General features: G+C 44.7%; 1 protein-coding gene across 7 annotated transcripts in view; it reads left to right on the top strand.

Annotated features, from left to right (window-relative positions):
* Positions 1 to 19,246, top strand: part of STPG2 (sperm tail PG-rich repeat containing 2) — a 398,804-nt gene that overhangs the window by 20,752 nt on the left and 358,806 nt on the right. For all 7 annotated transcript variants that reach the window (XM_037896937.2, XM_043545509.1, XM_043545506.1 and 4 more), the window contains one exon: positions 9,854 to 9,969. In XM_037896937.2, the coding sequence (XP_037752865.1) occupies positions 9,854 to 9,969 (116 nt within the window). The remainder of the gene's footprint in view (positions 1 to 9,853; positions 9,970 to 19,246) is intronic.

Below are 19,246 nucleotides of genomic sequence, written 5' to 3'. Positions count from 1 at the left end.
TCTGAACAAAGGCATTATTTAAGTTGTGGCTATATACTAGAACAATAGTAAATGTTAGTAAATAGTAAATGACAGAAGTCAGCTGATGGTGCTAAAGTCCTGTTAACTGTGAAAATTAGAGGTAGTTCTCACCAAGTATCTATTTTATATAATTTTTCTATATATATAATAGTGGCATCTTATGCCAGTTATAGGAGGTGAAAGTGAGGTAGAGGTGGACAAGAAAGGAAAATATTTTGGTTTCTTAATTTTGTAACAGTTGACAAAATTTTATGTAAAATTTGTAAGCATTTGAATTTTAATGTATAGCGGGCACCCCTGCAAATGGGTAGAATGCATCCAGGAATTATACATTTTTGACAACGGGGTCAAAACTATGTCAGACATTTTATCCCTATGTTTTCAGATCTGTGAATTCATGTGCATATTGGAAAAAGGTGACAGGGAAGACGATCATCCTTCTTGAACAAGGACTTTTGCTAATCACACTTTGTTTGTACTAAACAGTATATGTGCTTGGACTAACATTTCACCAAGGACAGCATCCTGGATGCAGAGTCCATTAATGGCGGCAAAGAGAATAATTTTTAAGATATTGGAAAGACAGGGCTCCCACAACAGAGGCTGAATGGACAGTTAGCCTTACTCAGATTGCATCTCTTGGGATAATGATTTTTTTCATATGCAAGGAAGGGAGATCTATTTGAAAACATGTGGAAACCATTTATGGATTATACTTATGGGTCTGGATTAACATGTGAAAATATATGCTGCACTATATTTGTTAGGTGCATAGCTATATAGGGAAGACGAAACCTTTAAATATGCATTCCACCATCAAGTATTCTGGTTCTTGTTTTGTTTTATTCTCTGGGCAAGTAGTTGAAGGAGTGCTCATGTTTTCAGGTAGATGAGAGTAACAGTATTCTCTGATGGTGTTGTAAGCATATGCATTCTGAGTCTGACACATGAAGAAAAGGGCCAGTATAATAATGTGTCTGTATAATAATGCCTGCATCTGTAATTTTCACTCCATGCATCTGAAGAAGTGGGTTTTTTATCCACAAAAGCTTATGCCCAAATAAATCTGTTAGACTTTAAGGTGCCACCAGACTCCTCGTTGTTTTTGTGGATACAGACTAACACGGCTACCCCCTGATACTATGACGGATTGAGTAATAGAACCCAGCTGTTCTAGGTCATAGTCCAGTGCCTGAAACACAATACTTCTTGCAACCCTCTGCCTCAGTCACTCTCCACCCTTTGAACTGGATAAAGCAGAGGTCATGTAGAAAAGTATGTGATCCTGTAACTAAAGACTGTACCATAATGCATACACTCAGAAGGTTGCAAGGAAGACCCTAATTCTGCTAACTTTTTTGAAGGTATGATTTTGCAACTTTAATCTTTTTCATGTAGTTTTTACATGTCATTTACTATATTTTTTGAAAAGCAAGCTGAAAACCCCCCCTCTCATTCCATCATGGAATAATAATGACTTACTCATGGGTCATCAGCAAGGTTTGAATCCAGGATCTCAAGATTCACAGGACAGATCTCTACCACTTATGTTATGAGAGTAACTGATAGCAGTATTAGGCTGTTATCCTCTATGTGGACCAGTCATTAGAGGGAAGCCTATGACTTACACAACTATTTTCTAGACATCAGAAGAATGTTGGGAATCAGGATTCCTTGGTTAGATTCCTGGTTCTGGAAGGGAGTGTGATCTAGTAGTTTCAGACAGCACAGCCAAGCATACAGATTTGTAATATTCATTCTCAAATGCAGGTTTCAGAGTAACAGCCGTGTTAGTCTGTATTCGCAAAAAGAAAAGGAGTACTTGTGGCACCTTAGAGACTAACCAATTTATTTGAGCATGAGCTTTCATGAGCTACAGCTCACTTCATCGGATGCATACTGTGGAAATGCAGTGTCACTTAAACGGATGGGACTTAGAGCCATATTGAAGTCAGGGTTCTAGTCCCGGGATGGTAGAAGTATTCTTGTACAAGCTATGCCATGTCCCCTTTCTGTAAAATGAGGAGAACATTTACCTACCTTTTAAATCTGAGGCCTTGCTCAATAGTACGTTTACATAATTATGAACACCAGTCACTGAAAGTGCTTGGCTAAGTCAAGAAAAGATTCCTTCCCCTACGCCAGAGGGAAGAGGATGCTGTTGTGCATGTGTCCTATCTGAAGTTCCAGCTCTGTGCCTACTACAAAGAAACCCAAGTGGGACATGGGAGCATACTTGGTGCATGAGCATGCAGGTGTTCTCTGGGGCTGGGGCATGCTTAGTGCAGATAGAACGTCTGAAAATTCTAGCAGCAAACCTCTAAAAACCATTTACTCATAAATGAAGGTGATGATTTTCAGAGGCTTATAAGTCAAGAAGTTCTGGGTGGATTTTTCTTGGGGAAAGCAAAAGGCGCCTTTCTGATTCCAGGACTGACTTCCTCTTGATGCTCAAGTCCCTGTTCCAAACCGTGGAAGAATTAGAGCTCTTCAAAGAAATGGAAAGATTTTTCAATATTGGGAAAGCTACCTTTTTTTCTCTAAATTTGTTCTTAAAAATTGCTGAACTGTTTTTGCCAAAAGTTTAAAAAACTCAAAGACCAGGCATGGGAAATGTCAGCCTGAATGATTGTTTAGCACTATTTTAAGCAGTTTATATTTATGCTACCATATCTGCCTAATATACCACTTTAACCTAATTTATCTGTCTTGTATACCAATAATGTGTATCCAAGGATCATTATCCCATCATGTTTCTGAGAAGGCAGTTATGTTCATTCTGGTTCCAGTTTTAAGTTTCTGGAATTGTTGTAAAAAACTTTGTATTTTTTGTTTGGGATTTTCAAAGGCACTTTAGGATCAGGTGTCCAACTCCCATTGAATTTCATGCCAAACTTTTTCAAATCCCTTTATAAATCGCAGCCTTTGTTCCTAACAGTTATTCCTTAATGTTTGTCCTTTTAAATGTTTGACATGAAATTGGGTGAAATTCAGGGGTCTTGACTGAGCTTTACTTCAAATATTTGGATACATCTGAATGCAAAACTCAGGTGTTAACAACCCAAACCAAATAAAAGGTTTGCACAAACACCCTGTGAACCAAAGTTGGTGAGTTTTACACCGCTGTACATATTTTCTCCAGCAATTTAAGACACATGACCTATGCGTAAATTATTTATGTAACCAGTCACATAGGCACAAATGTGAAATTGGAGCATGACATGAATGGATAGTGGGGCAGAATGATGTGACATGAAGATGAAATTTAAATTGTTTGACAGCCCTTCATTAAGGGACCTGTCTCTTCTGGTCTATGTTATCTAAAGTCCACTGAATGTTATATGGGGGTTTGTTTTGCTGTGGGTGGGTGTTTTGGTTTGGTTGGTGTTTCCCAGACTAACAAGACTTAGGTGAGAAGGCTATGACAGACACAGAGGCAGCAGTGGTAGTGACCCAAGTAGTGGAAGACACTATGAAGATGACTGGATGGAGAAGCTGTGGCATGTACATATCCTGGAGGGGGTACCTGTACAGAATTTCGTCTGCATGAAATGCCGCCTGATAGAGCTGATGGAAGAGAAGATCCTAGGTTTGGAGATGCAGGTGGAGACTCTGGTTGAGTTTAGAAGGGGGTTCGAGCGGATGATGGAGCAAAGACTTGAGGACGCTGAAGGGAAAAGCTCAGACTTGCAGATGGAAGCAGGACCAAAGAACTCTGAGCGGATACTGCTGGGTGAGGAAAGTGGACAGTGGAAGCATGTGACTAGGAGAACCAGGCAGAGAAAAAGATGGGGCAGTGAAGGAGAAATAGAGCTCAGGAACAGGTTTGCAGAGTTGGAAAATAAAGAAGGGGCACAGCAGATGGTCACTGAAGGTGAGAGGGCAAGGAAAAATAGAAGAGCAGATAGTCCTATTGGAAGAGGGCAAGAGTCAATGGAGATAACAACATCAAATATGAGCCCCAGGAGGATACAGGATGGGTTGCAGAGGATTGCAAGGGACAATATGAATCAAGAGGACTTGTGGCCAGATGGAACAGGGGATAGACTGGAGAATCGCACCATCGCCAGGAAAAGGCAGGTCCATGTGATTGAGGACTCATTACTGAGAAGAATAGACAGGCCTGTAACAAGAGCTGACCCAGAGAACAGAAGGGTGTGCTATCTGCCGGGTGCTAAGATACGGGATGTGGACCTGAGGCTGAAGAGGATCCTAACAGGAGCGGGAAAGAATCCATTGATTATCCTTCATGTGGGAACAAATGATATGGCTAGATTCTCGCTGGGACATATCAAGGGAGACTATGCCAGGTTGGGGAAGATGCTAAAGGAAATTGAGGCACAGGTGATCTTCAGTGGGATTCTGCTTGTTCCTAGAGAAGGGCAACAAAGGTGTGACAAGATTATGATAATCAACAGATGGCTCAGGCAGTGGTGCTACAAGGAGGGCTTTGGGATGTATGGCCCCTGGGAAGCATTCATAGACAGAGGACTGTTCTCTCGGGATGGACAACACCTGAGTAAGGAGGGAAATAGATTTCTAGGATGGAGGATGGCACAACTGATCAAGAGAGTTTTAAACTAGGAATTCGGGGGAGATGTCCAGGTAATCTCCATGCCAGTTGTGCTCTTTGAGAGGGAAGAAAACGAAGTAAGAAAGGATACAGCCGTGGGTAGCAGAATGGACATAGGGCAGAAGGGCAGTGTACGTAGCAATCTAACAGGTAATATTGGCGGTAGAATGTCTGTGCCTAATTGGATAAAGAATGTGAGCGAAGCCAAACGGCAAAAATTAAGATGTTTGTACACTAATGCGAGGAGCCTAGGTAACAAAATGGAGGAACTAGAGCTACTGGTGTAGGAAGTGAAACCAGATATTGTAGGGATAACAGAAACATGGTGGATTAGTAGTCATGACTGGAGTACAGGTATTGAAGGGTATGTGCTGTTTAGGAAAGACAGAAATAAAGGCAAAGGTAGTGGAGTAGCATCGTATATCAATGATAAGGTAGACTGTAAAGAAATAAGAAGTGATGGAATGGATAAGACAGAGTCTGTCTGGGCAAAAACCACACTGGGGAAGAAAGCTACGAGAGTCTGCCCTGGGATAGTGCTTAGGGTGTGCTATGGATCGCCAGGATCCGATGTGGATATGGATAGAGATCTCTTTAATGTTTTTAAAGAAGTAAATACTAATGGGAATTGTGTGATCATGGGAGACTTTAACTTCCCAGATATAGACTGGAGGACAAGTGCTAGTAATAATAATAGGGCTCAGATTTTCCTGGATATGATAGCTGATGCATTCCTTCACCAAGTAGTTGCTGAACCGACAAGAGAGGATGCCATTTTAGATTTGGTTTTGGTGAGCAGTGAGGCCCTCATAGAAGAAATGATTGTAGGGGACAACCTTGGTTCGAGCAATCATGAGCTAATTCAGTTCAAACTAAATGGAAGGATAAACAAAAATAGATCTGTGACTAAGGTTTTTGATTTCAAAAAGGCTAATTTTAAAAAATTAAGGAAATTAGTTAGGGAAGTGGATTGGATTGAAAAACTTGTGGATCTAAAGGTGGAGGAGGCCTGGAATTACTTCAAATCAAAGTTGCAGAAATTATCAGAAGCCTGCATCCCAAGAAAGGGGAAAAAAAAATCATAGGCAGGAGTTGTAGACCAAGCTGGATGAGCGAGCATCTCAGAGAGGTGATTAAGAAAAAGCAGAAAGCCTACAAGGAGTGGAAGATGGGAGGGATTAGCAAGGAAAGCTACCTCACTGAAGTCAGAACATGTAGGGATAAAGTGAGAAAGGCCAAAAGCCATTGTGACAAAGCTCTGTCCTTGCCTCCGTGGGTCCTGCGTTTCCTGGCGGATTTCGCTAGCCTCAGAGGCTCACCGTGACCCTGCACGTAACCCTTCTCTCTCGAGAGACAAGGGTCACAGTCTACTGAGCCATTTTCATCATAAGCCAGCGAGGGAGGTGAGGAGAAGTTATCCTTCCTTGCACAGTCTCTGTTGTCTCCCAGTCTCAGTGATTAATCAGGGGGGCAAAGGTGGTGGTGGGGAGCCCGGGCCCACCCTCTACTCCGGGCTCCAGCCCAGGGACCCTAATAGTATCAGCTATGGTAGCTGACCTTTTAGAAACATGACATGTACAATTCCCTGGGCTACTTCCCCCACAGCAGGCCTCACTTCCTCAAGCTCCGCTTCACCCTTACCTCAGGGCCTCCTTCCTTGTGCCTGGTATGGTGTGTACTAGTCAGCCTCTCCAACAGCGCAACTTCTTCCCACAGCTCCTGACATGCACAGCCACCTAACTAACTGGGAGGCTTTTAATTAGTTTCAGCCAGCCCCTGTTTGGCTTCAGGTGTCCCAATCAACCTAGCCTTTTCCCTGCCTTCTGGAAAGTTCTCAGTTGGCCCCAGGTGTCTTAACTGACCTGGAGCAGCTGCCATTTCACTTATCCTGGTACCAGGGATTTGTTTAGCCTGGAGCTAATATATCTATCTCCCACTACTTTTCTGTAGCCATCTGGCCTTGCCCCGTCACACCATGTAGAGTTGGACCTTGCAAAGGGAATTAAAAGCAACAGTAAAAGGTTCTAAAGCCATATAAATAAAAAGAGAACAAAGAAAGAAGAAGTGGGACTGCTTAACACTGAGGATGGAGTGGAGGTTAAGGATAATCTAGGCATGGCCCAATATCTAAACAAATACTTTGCCTCAGTCTTTAACGAGGCTAATGAGGAGCTTAGGGTTAATGGTAGGACGAGAAATGGGAATGAGGATATGGAGGTAGATATTACCACATCCGAGGTAGAAGCCAAACTCGAACAGCTTAATGGGACTAAATCAGGAGGCCCGGATAATCTTCATCCAAGAATATTAAAGGAACTGGCACATGAAATTGCAAGCCCGTTCATTTTTAATGAATCTGTAAACTCAGGGGTTGTACTATATGATTGGAGAATTGCTAACATAGTTCCTATTTTTAAGAAAGGTAAAAAAAGCGACTCGGGTAACTACAGGCCTGTTAGTTTGACATCTGTAGTATGCAAGGTCTTGGAAAAAATTTTGAAGGAGTAAGTAGTTAAGGACATTGAGGTCAATGGTAATTGGGACAAAATACAACATGGTTTTACAAAAGGTAGATCGTATCAAACCAACTTGATCTCCTTTGAGAAGGTAACAGATTTTTTAGACAAAGGGAACACAGTAGATCTAATTTACCTCGATTTCAGTAAGGCATTTGATACGGTTCCACATGGAGAATTATTAGCTAAATTGGAAAAGATGGGGGTCAATATGAAAATTGAAAAATGGATAAGGAACTGGTTAAAGGGGAGACTACAGCGGGTCACACTGAAAGGTGAACAGTCAGGCTGGAAGGAGGTTACTAGTGGAGTTCCTCAAGGATCGGTTTTGGGACCAATCTTATTTAATCTTTTTATTACTGACCTTGGCACAAAAAGCAGGAGTGTGCTAATAAAGTTTGTGGATGACACAAAGCTGGGAGGTATTGCCAATACAGAGAAGGACTGGGATATCATACAGGAAGATCTGGATGACGTTGTAAACTGGAGTAATAGTAATAGGATGAAATTTAATACCGAAAAGTGCAAGGTCATGCATTTAGGGATTAATAACAAGAATTTTAGTTATAAGCTGGGGACGCATCAATTAGAAGTAACGGAGGAGGAGAAGGACCTTGGAGTATTGATTGATCATAGGATGACTATGAGCTGCCAATGTGATATCGCCGTGAAAAAAGCTAATGCGGTCTTGGGATGCATCAGGCGAGGTATTTCCAGTAGAGATAAGGAGGTTTTAGTACTGTTATACAAGGCACTGGTGAGACCTCACCTGGAATACTGTGTGCAGTTCTGGTCTCCCATGTTTAAGAAAGATGAATTCAAACTGGAACAGGTACAGAGAAGGGCTACTAGGATGATCCGAGGAATGGAAAACCTGTCTTATGAAAGGAGACTCAATGAGCTTGGCTTGTTTAGCCTAACAAAAAGAAGGCTGAGAGGAGATATGATTGCTATCTATAAATATATCAGAGGGATAAATACCATGGATGGAGAAGAATTATTTAAGCTCAGTACCAATGAGGACACAAGAATAAATGGTTATAAACTAGCCATCAGGAAGTTTAGACTTGAAATTAGATTAAGGTTTCTAACCATCAGAGGAGTGAAATTCTGGAACAGCCTTCCAAGGGAAGCAGTGGGGGCAAACGACATATCTGGCTTCAAGACAAAGCTTGATAAGTTTATGGGGGAGATGATCTGATGGGATAGCCTAATTTTGGCAATTAATTGATCTTCAACTACTAGCGGTAGATATGCCCAGTGGCTTGTGATGGATGTTAGATGAAGTGGGATCTGAGTTACAACAGAGAATTCTTTCTTGGATGTCTGGCCAGTGAATCTTGCCCACATGCTCAGGGTTTAGCTGATCGCCATATTTGGGGTCAGGAAGGAATTTTCCTCCAGGGCAGATTGGCAGTGGCCCTGGGGGTTTTTCGCCTTCCTCTGCAGCTTGGAGCACGGGTCACTTGCTGGAGGATTCTCTGCACCTTGAAGTCTTTAAACCACGATTTGAGGACTTCAATAGCTCAGACATAAGTTAAGGGTTTGTTACAGGAGTTGGTGGGTGAGATTCTGTGACCTGCGTTGTGCAGGAGGTCATACTAGATGATCATAATGGTCCCTTCTGACCTTAAAGTCTATGATTCTATGCATTTGACTGCTAGAGTGATGAGTGTGTGGCTGCCATATACATGGTATAATTGGACAGATAATGGATGAGTGGCATGGAGGGCTAAAGGTTATTACTTGATGCAGAATGCTGCATCTAAGTTTTGGCATATTTGTCCTTTTTGTATTTTGTGTTATATGGGGTTATTAGTCCATATATTTTGGAGGGGAACTGCTAATGGGCACCTGCTTTTTCACATCAATTATGGGTGTGTCTCTGAGAAAGCTACAGACTGTTTACCTGATGTGTCAAGGTCTGACTAGGGAACTATTCTGTATGTGAAAGCTAAAATGAGGGCACTAACTTTAGTAAATACAGAAATACATATGGTCATTTTAGGAGAGATGTGAATTAAGAAATACTACTTGAAGATTTATCTATGTGCACTAAAGAACATAGGGAAACTGAATTTTGGTTCCTCAGAAATGTTTTTCTCCCAATTTGGGATGAAAAGCCAAAATCTCAAAGATGATCATGGTACTGAGATTCCACAATATTCCACCACAACATGGCGTTTCCAAAATGAACTGTGCAAACTGGGATTTCTGGCTGCCCCCGAAATGAGAGTCTGGTCAGTTTCATACCAGCTATTAAGGATTGAAACTGATAGGAATTTATGTCAAATTCCGCAGTCTCCCGCTCCATGGCAGTCAGCCTGGTAGCTTGCTGGGCACCCAGGGAGCCTGGGAAGCCTTGGGTCCTTAGTAGCCCACCTGGTGAACTGAAGGGGAGCTGGCGCTCCCAAGCTGTGAGGCTTCTGGTTTAGCAGGGTGCTGAGAAGCCAGGTGGGCAAGCAGGCAGGAAACGTCCGTGGGGTCCATCAGAAGTTTGGTTGTAATGGAACTGCTTCCACAAAATGTTTGTTTTTGATAAGTTGGCAGATTTATACAAAAACAAGTTTTTCTGGAATTTTTATGATCAGCTCTGATGTACACAAACCAAGATGCAGTGTAATAACCCTTGAATCACACTTGGGAAACAGATCTGTCTATATTTTTAAGTTATATATGTTAGAGACCAGGGGTAGAAAATTTGGCTCACAAACTGTAAAATGTCTTTATCTTTATTTTTCAGAATGGTACTTATTCTGCCATGAAGTATAAAGGAGTACATTTTGGTAATTTAACAGGAAAACGTAGTGAATTTAAGGCTCAAGCAGGGCCTGGACCTGGGGAGTATGATATAACTCAGTAAGTAACAATATGCCATTTTTTATTTATGTCTATTAATTTCAAAAAGAGGTAGTTTTCAAATTAATTTCAATGGCATAATTATTTAATTTGACTTGTATTATACAAAAGAATTGGTTATCCATCCCAAGCCAGTAATTACTGAGAATTGAGGGGCACAGTTTAAAGTATGGAAATGCACAGTTAAGATTGCCAAACAATGCCACGTACCCAGACAATTCCACTTATTTACTTGGGAACGTCACATTAAGAATGATCTATGTTGTTTATTGTCTAGGAACAATGAAAATAAAATTTAAAAAGCTTGTTTTAGTGACAAGCAGGATAGTCAGTGATTGCAAAAGTATAAACTTCCTTCAGAAACTCTTGTGTGCTATAACTAAAAGTTGAATTCTAAACAATAGGAAATGTGCACACCATAGAACAATGGATGAGAAATATATTACAGTGATACTCGTGCCTGGCTAGTGTAATATGTCAGTAGCCATGTTCAGAGCAGGGTAAAGATTCTTTCAGTCTTACTCCACTTATTAGCTTGTCACTAACTTCCTAATCTGCTATATAAGGAACCCTGTTCTTTAAATTTATTATGATATTTAAAAAATGAATTTGTGCCTGCTCCTTTACTGTGTTGTGACTGAGAAACTGCTTAAGTCCTTTATTTCCTGGCATATGAAAAAGAAAGGTTTGTACATTAGCCCTTAATTTAAAAATGACTTTCAATGGTATTTAGGTGCCTAGGCACTGCATAGGCACTTCTGTAAATTCCATTTGGTGCCTATATGCATCTTTAGATATCTAAATACATTTGTAAATCTGGCCCTAAGTGCCTAAATCAATTTTGAAAATGGGACTAAGTATATGTCTATGCTACAGGGGCACAGCTATGGTGTTGCAGCTCTACCACAGTACCACTCTAGTGCAGACGCTTCCTACATTAATGGAGGGACTTTCCATCAGTGTAGTTAATCCTCTTCTCTGAGGGGCTGTAACTAGGTCACTGGAAGAATTCATCTGCTGATGTAGCTATGTCTACACCGGAAATTAAGTGGAGCGAAGTACATTGCACAGAGTGTGAAATTTTTCACAGCCCTGAGCAAGGTAGCTCGGTTGATCTAATTTTTAAGTGTAGACCATGCTGTAGGCTCCTAAGTCTCTTAGCCCTGGTGTACACTACAAGTTTAGGTCGAATTTAGCAGCGTTAGAGCAATGTAACTCTGCACCCATCCACACAACGAAGCCATTTTTGTCGACTTAAAGGGCTCTTAAAATCGATTTCTGTACTCCTCCCTAACGAGGGGTTTAGCGCTGAAATCAACATCACCGGGTCGAATTTGGGGTAGTGTGGACGCAATTCAACAGTTTTGGCCTCCAGTATTGCTCCATTGTGACCGCTCTGGACAGCACTTCCAACTCAGATGCACTAGCCAGATACACAGGAAAAACACCAGGAACTTTTGAATTTCATTTCCTGTTTGGCCAGTGTGGCGAGCTCATCAGCAGAGGTGACCATGCAGTCCCAGAATCGCAAAAGAGCTCCAGCATGGACCCAACAGGAGGTACTGGATCTGATTGCTGTATGGGGAGATGAATCCATGCTATCAGAACTCTGTTCCAAAAGATGAATTGCCAATATATTTGAAAAAATCTCCAAGGGCATGATGGACAGAGGCTATAACAGGGACCTGCAGCAGTGCTGCATGAAAATTAAGGAGCTTAGGCAAGCCTACCAAAGAGGCAAATGGCTGCTCTGGGTCAGAGTCCCAGACATGCCACTTCTATAATGAGCTGCATGCAATTCTCGGGGGTTCCTCTACCACTACCCCACCCCTGTCCATGGACACCTGCAAGGGAGGAGTCTCACGCAACAGGGATGAGGATTTTGGGGTGAGGAAGATGATGATGATGAGGAGGAGTATAGTGCACAACAGGCAAGTGGAGAAACCATTCTGTTTCAGGAACTGTTTATCACCCTGGAGCCAATACCCTCCCAAGGCTGGCTCCCAGACCGTGAAGCTGGAGAAGGCACCTCTGGTGAGCGTACCTTTGTAAATATAATACATGGTTTAAAAACAAGCATGTTTAGTGATTAATTTGCCCTGAAGACTTGGGATGCATTCGCGGCCAATACAGCTACTGGAAAAGTCTGTTAATGTGTCTGGGGATGGAGCAGAAATCCTCCAGGGACATTATTAAGGGGACATTCAGAGGTATTGTTCCTGCTGGGCTGTTTGCCTGTGGCTGAAAAGAAATCATCCCCGCTTTTAGCCACACAGTGTTGGGGGAAGCCTGTTCAGACTGAACTATTTGTGTTTGGCTGCTAGGGATCTTCCCTGATACTAGTCACATGGTGGGAGGAGGGGTGAAGCTATCATCCCAGAGAATTGGGTATGTGTGTGTGGGGGGGTTAGTTGGGTTTGTGCTGCACATTAACCCGAAAACTGCAGCTCCTCCTTTTAAATGGCCAACCCAACGGGTGCTTGGTATGGGAAAGGAGGGCGCTGCTGTTTGAAACCATTCCCACATGTTATGAAAATTGAAGAAGCCAAAAGACTGTGGCTTACCATGGCTGCCTGCAAGCTGAATTTGGTTGCCTGGCCCTGTGTGTGTGATCTCTCACACTAAACTGGCAGGCCCTCAATATAAGAGGCAAAATGCGACCTTGTACCGAAAGCACATGTGCTATGTAATGTTAACAGCTTGGTTCACCATGAAAGAGTCCACCTGTTGTTCTCTAAAATGTGTCTTTTTAAATTTAATAAGATGATGTTAAAGTAAAAAGAAAACGGTACAGAGTTTAAGCATAGAAGTTTCTGGTTATCAGGGAATAAGGTACAGATTATCAAGGGGTGCGAAATTCAGTTTAGGAACTGATGGCGTAAGGAATACATAATCGGCAATCTCCCCGATTGGGGGTAAAAGTTTAACGGGTCAAAGTACAGACATTGAGATATGGGGGTATGTTGTTCATATAATGGCTATGTTCAGGTGTGGAGTATAATGAGTGGATACGATGATGAGGATGGATTTACCCTCATTTGGTGGGATTTAATGTTCAGTGAGTTTATGGTTCCAGTTCATATGGTCCAAATGGAAAAAGTCTCTCAGTCCCTTTCCCATAGTTGATGCATGATGTCGTACTGGCTCACACCTCCTGGTACTGTTGGTGGCCGTTGATGTGTTCAGTGTAGATGTCCCTGGACCATCGGGTGGTGTCCGAGACCCTGAGGTGCCGCATGAGCCGTGCGTAGCATTGACCGATCCCACAGGTCCGCAGCACACGCTCGTTGCAGGGGTCCCAAGCGCCCAGGGCTCCGACGATTAGGGCATCCATCTGCACCTTGTAGCCCTTCACTCTCAGGGTGTCGGCCGGGGGGGGGGGGGCATATTTTTCCAGCTTACGAGCTCAGGCTTTGCGGAAGGCCGGGGTCCTGTTCTCAAAGGAGACCGTGACGTCGACCAGGATGATCTTTTTCTGGGCCTCGTCGGTGACTACCACGTCAGGTCGCAACTTGCTGTCAGTACCGGGGATGGCGCAGTTCACAGCACCTCCCCCAGGCGCGGTGCGATGGCTTTCTCTAGGTGGTTCTGGATGGTGTTTTGGCGCAGCTGCCAGGCTCTGGAGTGGGGCTTGCAGATGCACAGGAGGTGGGGCAGGGTCTCGTTGGAGTAGCCGCACTTCCTGCAATGCTTGTCTCAGTTCCCGTGGTGGATGGCTCCGTTGAGCGGGATGCAGTTGAGCCAGGCACGGTGGATGAACTGCCAGTTGGCGAAATGGGTGAAGCCGCCCCTGGCGAGGAAGTGGTTGCTGGCGTCCCACTTGCTGGTCCCACTGCTCGAAGGCTTTACCCTGGTCTGGTTTACGCTTCAGGGTTTCCATGTACAGTGAGTGGATGGCTGCCTTCAGGGTCCTCTCCAGCATGCCCCTGGTGCTTGGGGTGATGATGTTGTTGTCGTCGGACCTGATCTGCGGCACCAGGACACCCAGCTCCTGGTGCTCCTCGCACCACTCCCAGCGACAGCCGATGCGCTTCCCCAGATGACGCGTGGCATTGCGAGCGTGGGACCACAGTGAAGCGATGTTGCGCCCGTCCCGTCTGAATTCGCCATCCAGGGAACCACTCAGGAAGGTGGTGGTGTCTTGGTTGGAGGGGGCTCTGCCGATCCGCTTCTTTGTTGCGTCATGGAGGGCGTTTGCTGCGATGTTCCTTACTGTCAGGGTTCCTCCCCCACTCTAAACTCTAGGGTACAGATGTGGGGACCTGCATGAAAACCTCCTAAGCTTACTTTCACCAGCTTAGGTTAAAACTTCCCCAAGGTACAAATTAATTTTATCCTTTGTCCCTGGATCTCCACTGCCACCACCAAACTCTAACTGGGTTTACTGGGAAACGTAGTTTGGACACGTCTTTCCGCCCAAAATCCTCCCAACCCTTGCACCCCACTTCCTGGGGAAGGTTTGGTAAAAATCCTCACCAATTTGCATAGGTGACCACAGACCCAAACCCTTGGATCTGAGAACAATGAAAAAGCATTCAGTTTTCTTGCAAGAAGACTTTTAATAGAAGTAAAGAAATCACCTCTGTAAAATCAGGATGGTAGATACCTTACAGGGTAATTAGATTCAAAACATAGAGAATCCCTCTAGGCAAAACCTTAAGTTACAAAAAGGACACACAGACAGGAATAGTCATTCTATTCAGCACAGTTCTTTTCTCAGTCATTTAAAGAAATCATAATCTAACACATACCTAGCTAGATTACTTACTAAAGTTCTAAGACTCCATTCCTGTTCTATCCCCGGCAAAAGCAGCATATAGACAGACAGAGACCCTTTGTTTCTCTCCCTCCTCCCAGCTTTTGAAAGTATCTTGTCTCCTCATTGGTCATTTTGGTCAGGTGCCAGCGAGGTTACCTTTAGCTTCTTAATCCTTTACAGGTGAGAGGATTTTTCCTCTGGCCAGGAGGGATTTTAAAGGGGTTTACCCTTCCCTTTATATTTATGACACTTACCATGGCGTCAGGACACATCAGCAGGCAGAAGGCGTGGGTGATCACCACGATGTGACACAGGTCGCCCATGCAGGCCCATTGGCACCACCATGCCTGTGGGAAATGTAGACCAGCTCATTGCTGGCTCTCTGCGGAAGGAACAGCCACTTCTTCACCAGCTACCGGACGATCTTGTCTGCCTTGTTGAGGGGTACCTCCGCCACAGCGGATCCCCTTAGGATGAACGAGATGCAGGGGATCAGGAAGGTGTTCAGAGCATTTATCTTCTGTCACGGTGCTAGCAGGGAGGCGTCAATCTTGGTGGCATCCTGCAAGATCTCCTGGATGGTGTCCTCGGGTGTCTGCTGGACACGGAAACCCGTCGGCGTGCCGAGGTACTGGTACGCCTGCCCCTTTGCCGGGGGATGATGGGCTCGCCCTGGATCTGGAACCCTGTCGTCTGCACCAAGTCCCTTTTGCTGCCGTCGATGTGGAGAGTTGCACACTTGTTTGCATTGAAGCGGAGCCCCATCCAATTGGCAGCTCGACTGGTGGCATCTAGCATACGTTTGAGGTTCTCTGGGTCATCCGCGGTCAGGACCAGGTCATCCGCGTAAGCCAGGACGCTCACCCTCTCACCTTGGAGGTTGAAGCCATCTGTGCCATTGGAGATCGCTCGCAGCAACGGCTCCATGGCGAGGTTAAAGATGATGGGGCTGAGGGGACATCCCTGCTTAACTCCGCTCCGGATCGGGATCTCTGTGGTTTCCCCTTCGACTGAGCGAATGGTGGTGCTGCATCCCTTGTACACCTCTCGGATCACACAAAGGAAGTTCTCTGGCACTACTCTCCTTTTTTGTTCCTCCCGCAGCTGCAAATATTTCAACACTCCCCCTATCATCTCTGTTCCAGAGGCTAGTGAAGATAAGAAGGTGAAAAAAATGCACTCGTGATGAAATGTTCTCTGAGCTCATGCAGTCCTCCCGCACTGAAAGAGCTCAGCAGAATGCATGGAGGCAAACAATGGCAAAGTCCAGGAAAGTGTTAAATGAATGCGATGAGAGGAGCACGATGAGAGGAGGCAGGATGGAATGCTGAGGCTAATGGGGGAGCAAACTGACATGCTCCGGTGTGTGGTGGAGCTGCAGGAAAGGCAGCAGGAGCACAGACCTCTGCTGCAGCCCCTGTGTAACTGCCTGCCCTCCTCTCCAAGACGCCCAAGAACGCCCGAGACGCGGGTTGGGGGTTGGGGCTCCAGGCACCCAACCACTCCACCCCAGAGGAGTGCCCAAGCAACAGAAGGCTGGCATTCAATAAGTTTTGAAGTGCAGTGTGGCCTTGTCCTTCCCTCATCCCCTCATCCACCACCCCACCCAGTGCTTCTCTCCTCCCCCACCCATCCCGGGCTACCTTGACAGTTATCCCCCTATTTGTGTGATGAATTAATAAAGAATGCATGATTTTGAAACAACAATGATTTTATTGCCTCTGCAAGTGGTGATCGAAGGGGGGAGGGCAGCTGGCTTACAGGGAAGTAGAGTGAACCAAGGGGGGCGGGTTTTCATCAAGGAGAAACAAACAGAACTGTCACACTGTAGCCTGGCCAGTCATGAAACTGGTTTTCAAAGCGTCTCTGATACGCAGCACGCCCTGCTGTGCTCTTCTAATTGCCCTGGTGTCTGGCTGCGCATAATCAGCAGCCAGGTGATTTGCCTCAACCTCCCACCCCACCATAAACATCTCCCCCTTACTCTCACAGATATAGTGGAGCGCACAGCAAGCAGCAATAACAATGAGAATATTGGTTTTGCTGAGGTCTAACTGAGTCAGTAAACTGCGCCAGCGCACTTTTAAAGGTCCAAATGCACATTCTACCACCATTCTGCACTTGCTCAGCCTATAGTTGACCAGCTCCTGACTACTGTCCAGGGAGCCTGTGTATGGCTTCATGAGCCAGGGCTTTAAGGGGTAGGCTGGGTCCCCAAGGATAACTATTGGCATTTCAACATCCCCAACGGTTATTTTCTGGTCTGGGAAGTAAGTCCTTTCCTGCAGCTGTTCAAACAGACCAGAGTTCCTGAAGATGCGAGTGTCATGTACCTTTCCCAGCCATCCCACGTTGATGTTGGTGAAACGTCCCTTGTGATCCACCAGTTCTTGCAGCACCATTGAAAAGTACCCCTTGCGGTTTACGTACTGGCTGCCCAGGTGGTCTGGTCCCAAGACAGGGGTATGCGTTCTGTCTATTGCCCCACCACAGTTAGGGAATCCCATTGCAGCAAAGCCATCCACTATGACCTGCACATTTCCCAGAGTTACCCTTGATAGCAGCAGTTCAGTGATTGCATTGGCTACTTGGATCACAGCAGATTTGCCCACTCCAAATTGATTCCCGACTGACCAGTAGCTGTCTGGCTTTGCAAGCTTCCAGAGGGCTATCACCACTCGCTTGTGAACTGTGAGGGCTGCTCTCATCTTGGTATTCTTGTGCTTTAGGTCAGGGGAAAGCAAGTCACAAAGTTCCATGAAAGTGCCCTTACGCATGCGAAAGTTTTGCAGCCACTGGGAATCATCCCAGACCTGCAACACTATTCAGTCCCACCGGTCTGTGCTTGTTTCCTGGGCCCAGAATTGGTGTTCCATGGCATGAGCCGGCCCCATTGCCACCAGGATGTCCAAATTACCGGGGCCCGTACTTTGAGAGAAGTCTGTGTCCATGTCCTCATCACTCTCGTCACCGCACTGCTGTCGCCTCCTCGCCTGCTTTTGCAGGTTCTGGTTCCGAACATACTGCAGGATAATGCGCAAGGTGTTTACAATGCTCATAACTGCCGCTGTGATCTGAGCGGGCTCCATGCTTGCCGTGGTACGGCGTCTGCAGGAGAGCAGAGTTGCAGCGGAAGCGGTGGCTGACAACGGATGCCACAAGAATAGATATTTATACAGAACGACGAGAGGACCTGCAAGGTGGATTCAGGAGAGCAGAGTTGCAGCGGAAGCGGTGGAGGATGATGGTTAGCACCGCACACATTTCCTGAGGAAGAACACACGTACCCGGAAGCCCATGACAGACAGCATGGAGAAATTCGCTATTGAGACAATAGCAGCGGAGCAGAGTTGCAGAGGAAGTGGTGGATGACTACGGTTAGCAGTCCTACTACACCATCTGCTGAATGCAGTATGGCATCCGCATGGAAAAAAGGCACGAAACGATTGTCTGCCATTGCTTTCATGGAGGGAGGGGCGATTGATGACATGTACCCAAATCCACCCACAACAATATTTTTGTCCCATCAGGCATTGGCAGCTTAACCCAGAATTCCAGGCTGCGGGAACTGTGGGATAGCTACCTACAGTGCTCTGCTCCGTAAGTTGACGCTAGCCACGGTAGTGAGGATGCACTCCGCTGACTTAATGCACTTTGTGTGGACACACACAATCGACTGTGTAAAATCGATTTCTAAAAATCGACTTCTGTAATATCGACCTAATTTTGTAGTGTAGACATACCCTTAGACACTTGATCTTTTTTTTTTTTAACCCTCTATCTGGTACTTATAGGGCCAGAAACTAACCTGAGATATGCATATTCAGTTCACACTGAAGTCAGTCAGTATTTATGGATGGGCTTTGAGAGCAGAATTTGTCTGAGTGGTCTAATGTTTATCTTTCTCTGCAGGCAGGCTTAAGTTTTAATTCTATGAAGAGTGAACTTTAATGCGTGATGGGCTTAAGCATGTACTTCATTGTTTTCTTGAATCGTGGCCTGTGTTTTTAGAATTTTAGAATGTACTTAAAATTAAACCTGTGCTTAAATGATCTGCTGAATAAGGGCCAGGTAATGATATCTGCCATAGAATTTTAAGTTTTAAGACTGATGCTTGACGAAATGGTGAATTGATTAGGAAGTGGTAGAGATTAATATTTACAGCTAATTTTAACATTCCTTAGCTACAGGTTGATTGGTGTTAATCTGCTAGTCAAGTATCTGTCATGATTTAATCATTTTCCAGCCTTCTGTAGGCCTCTTGGAATGCCACGCAAGAGGATGACATTTTAAGTAACCAATAGAAATAATTTTATCTTTTTTAAGTGCCTTTCCTTGAAATCTGTGCCTCTCTATATTTAAATTATAAAGCGGTTCTCTTCTGAGCATTGCTACTATTAAAATACTGAGAGGCTTTTGAATTTTAATGAGTTTGTGCTATAAATAGGCAGATCTTGTCAGGTTACAGTATTAAATCTCCAGTTAAAGTAAGAACCTTATAAGTCACTTGAGGCTTTG

The sequence above is a fragment of the Chelonia mydas genome, chromosome 4 (assembly GCF_015237465.2).
Source record: "Chelonia mydas isolate rCheMyd1 chromosome 4, rCheMyd1.pri.v2, whole genome shotgun sequence".
NCBI lineage: Eukaryota > Metazoa > Chordata > Testudines > Cheloniidae > Chelonia > Chelonia mydas.
This window is presented reverse-complemented; position numbering and strand designations above follow the sequence as displayed.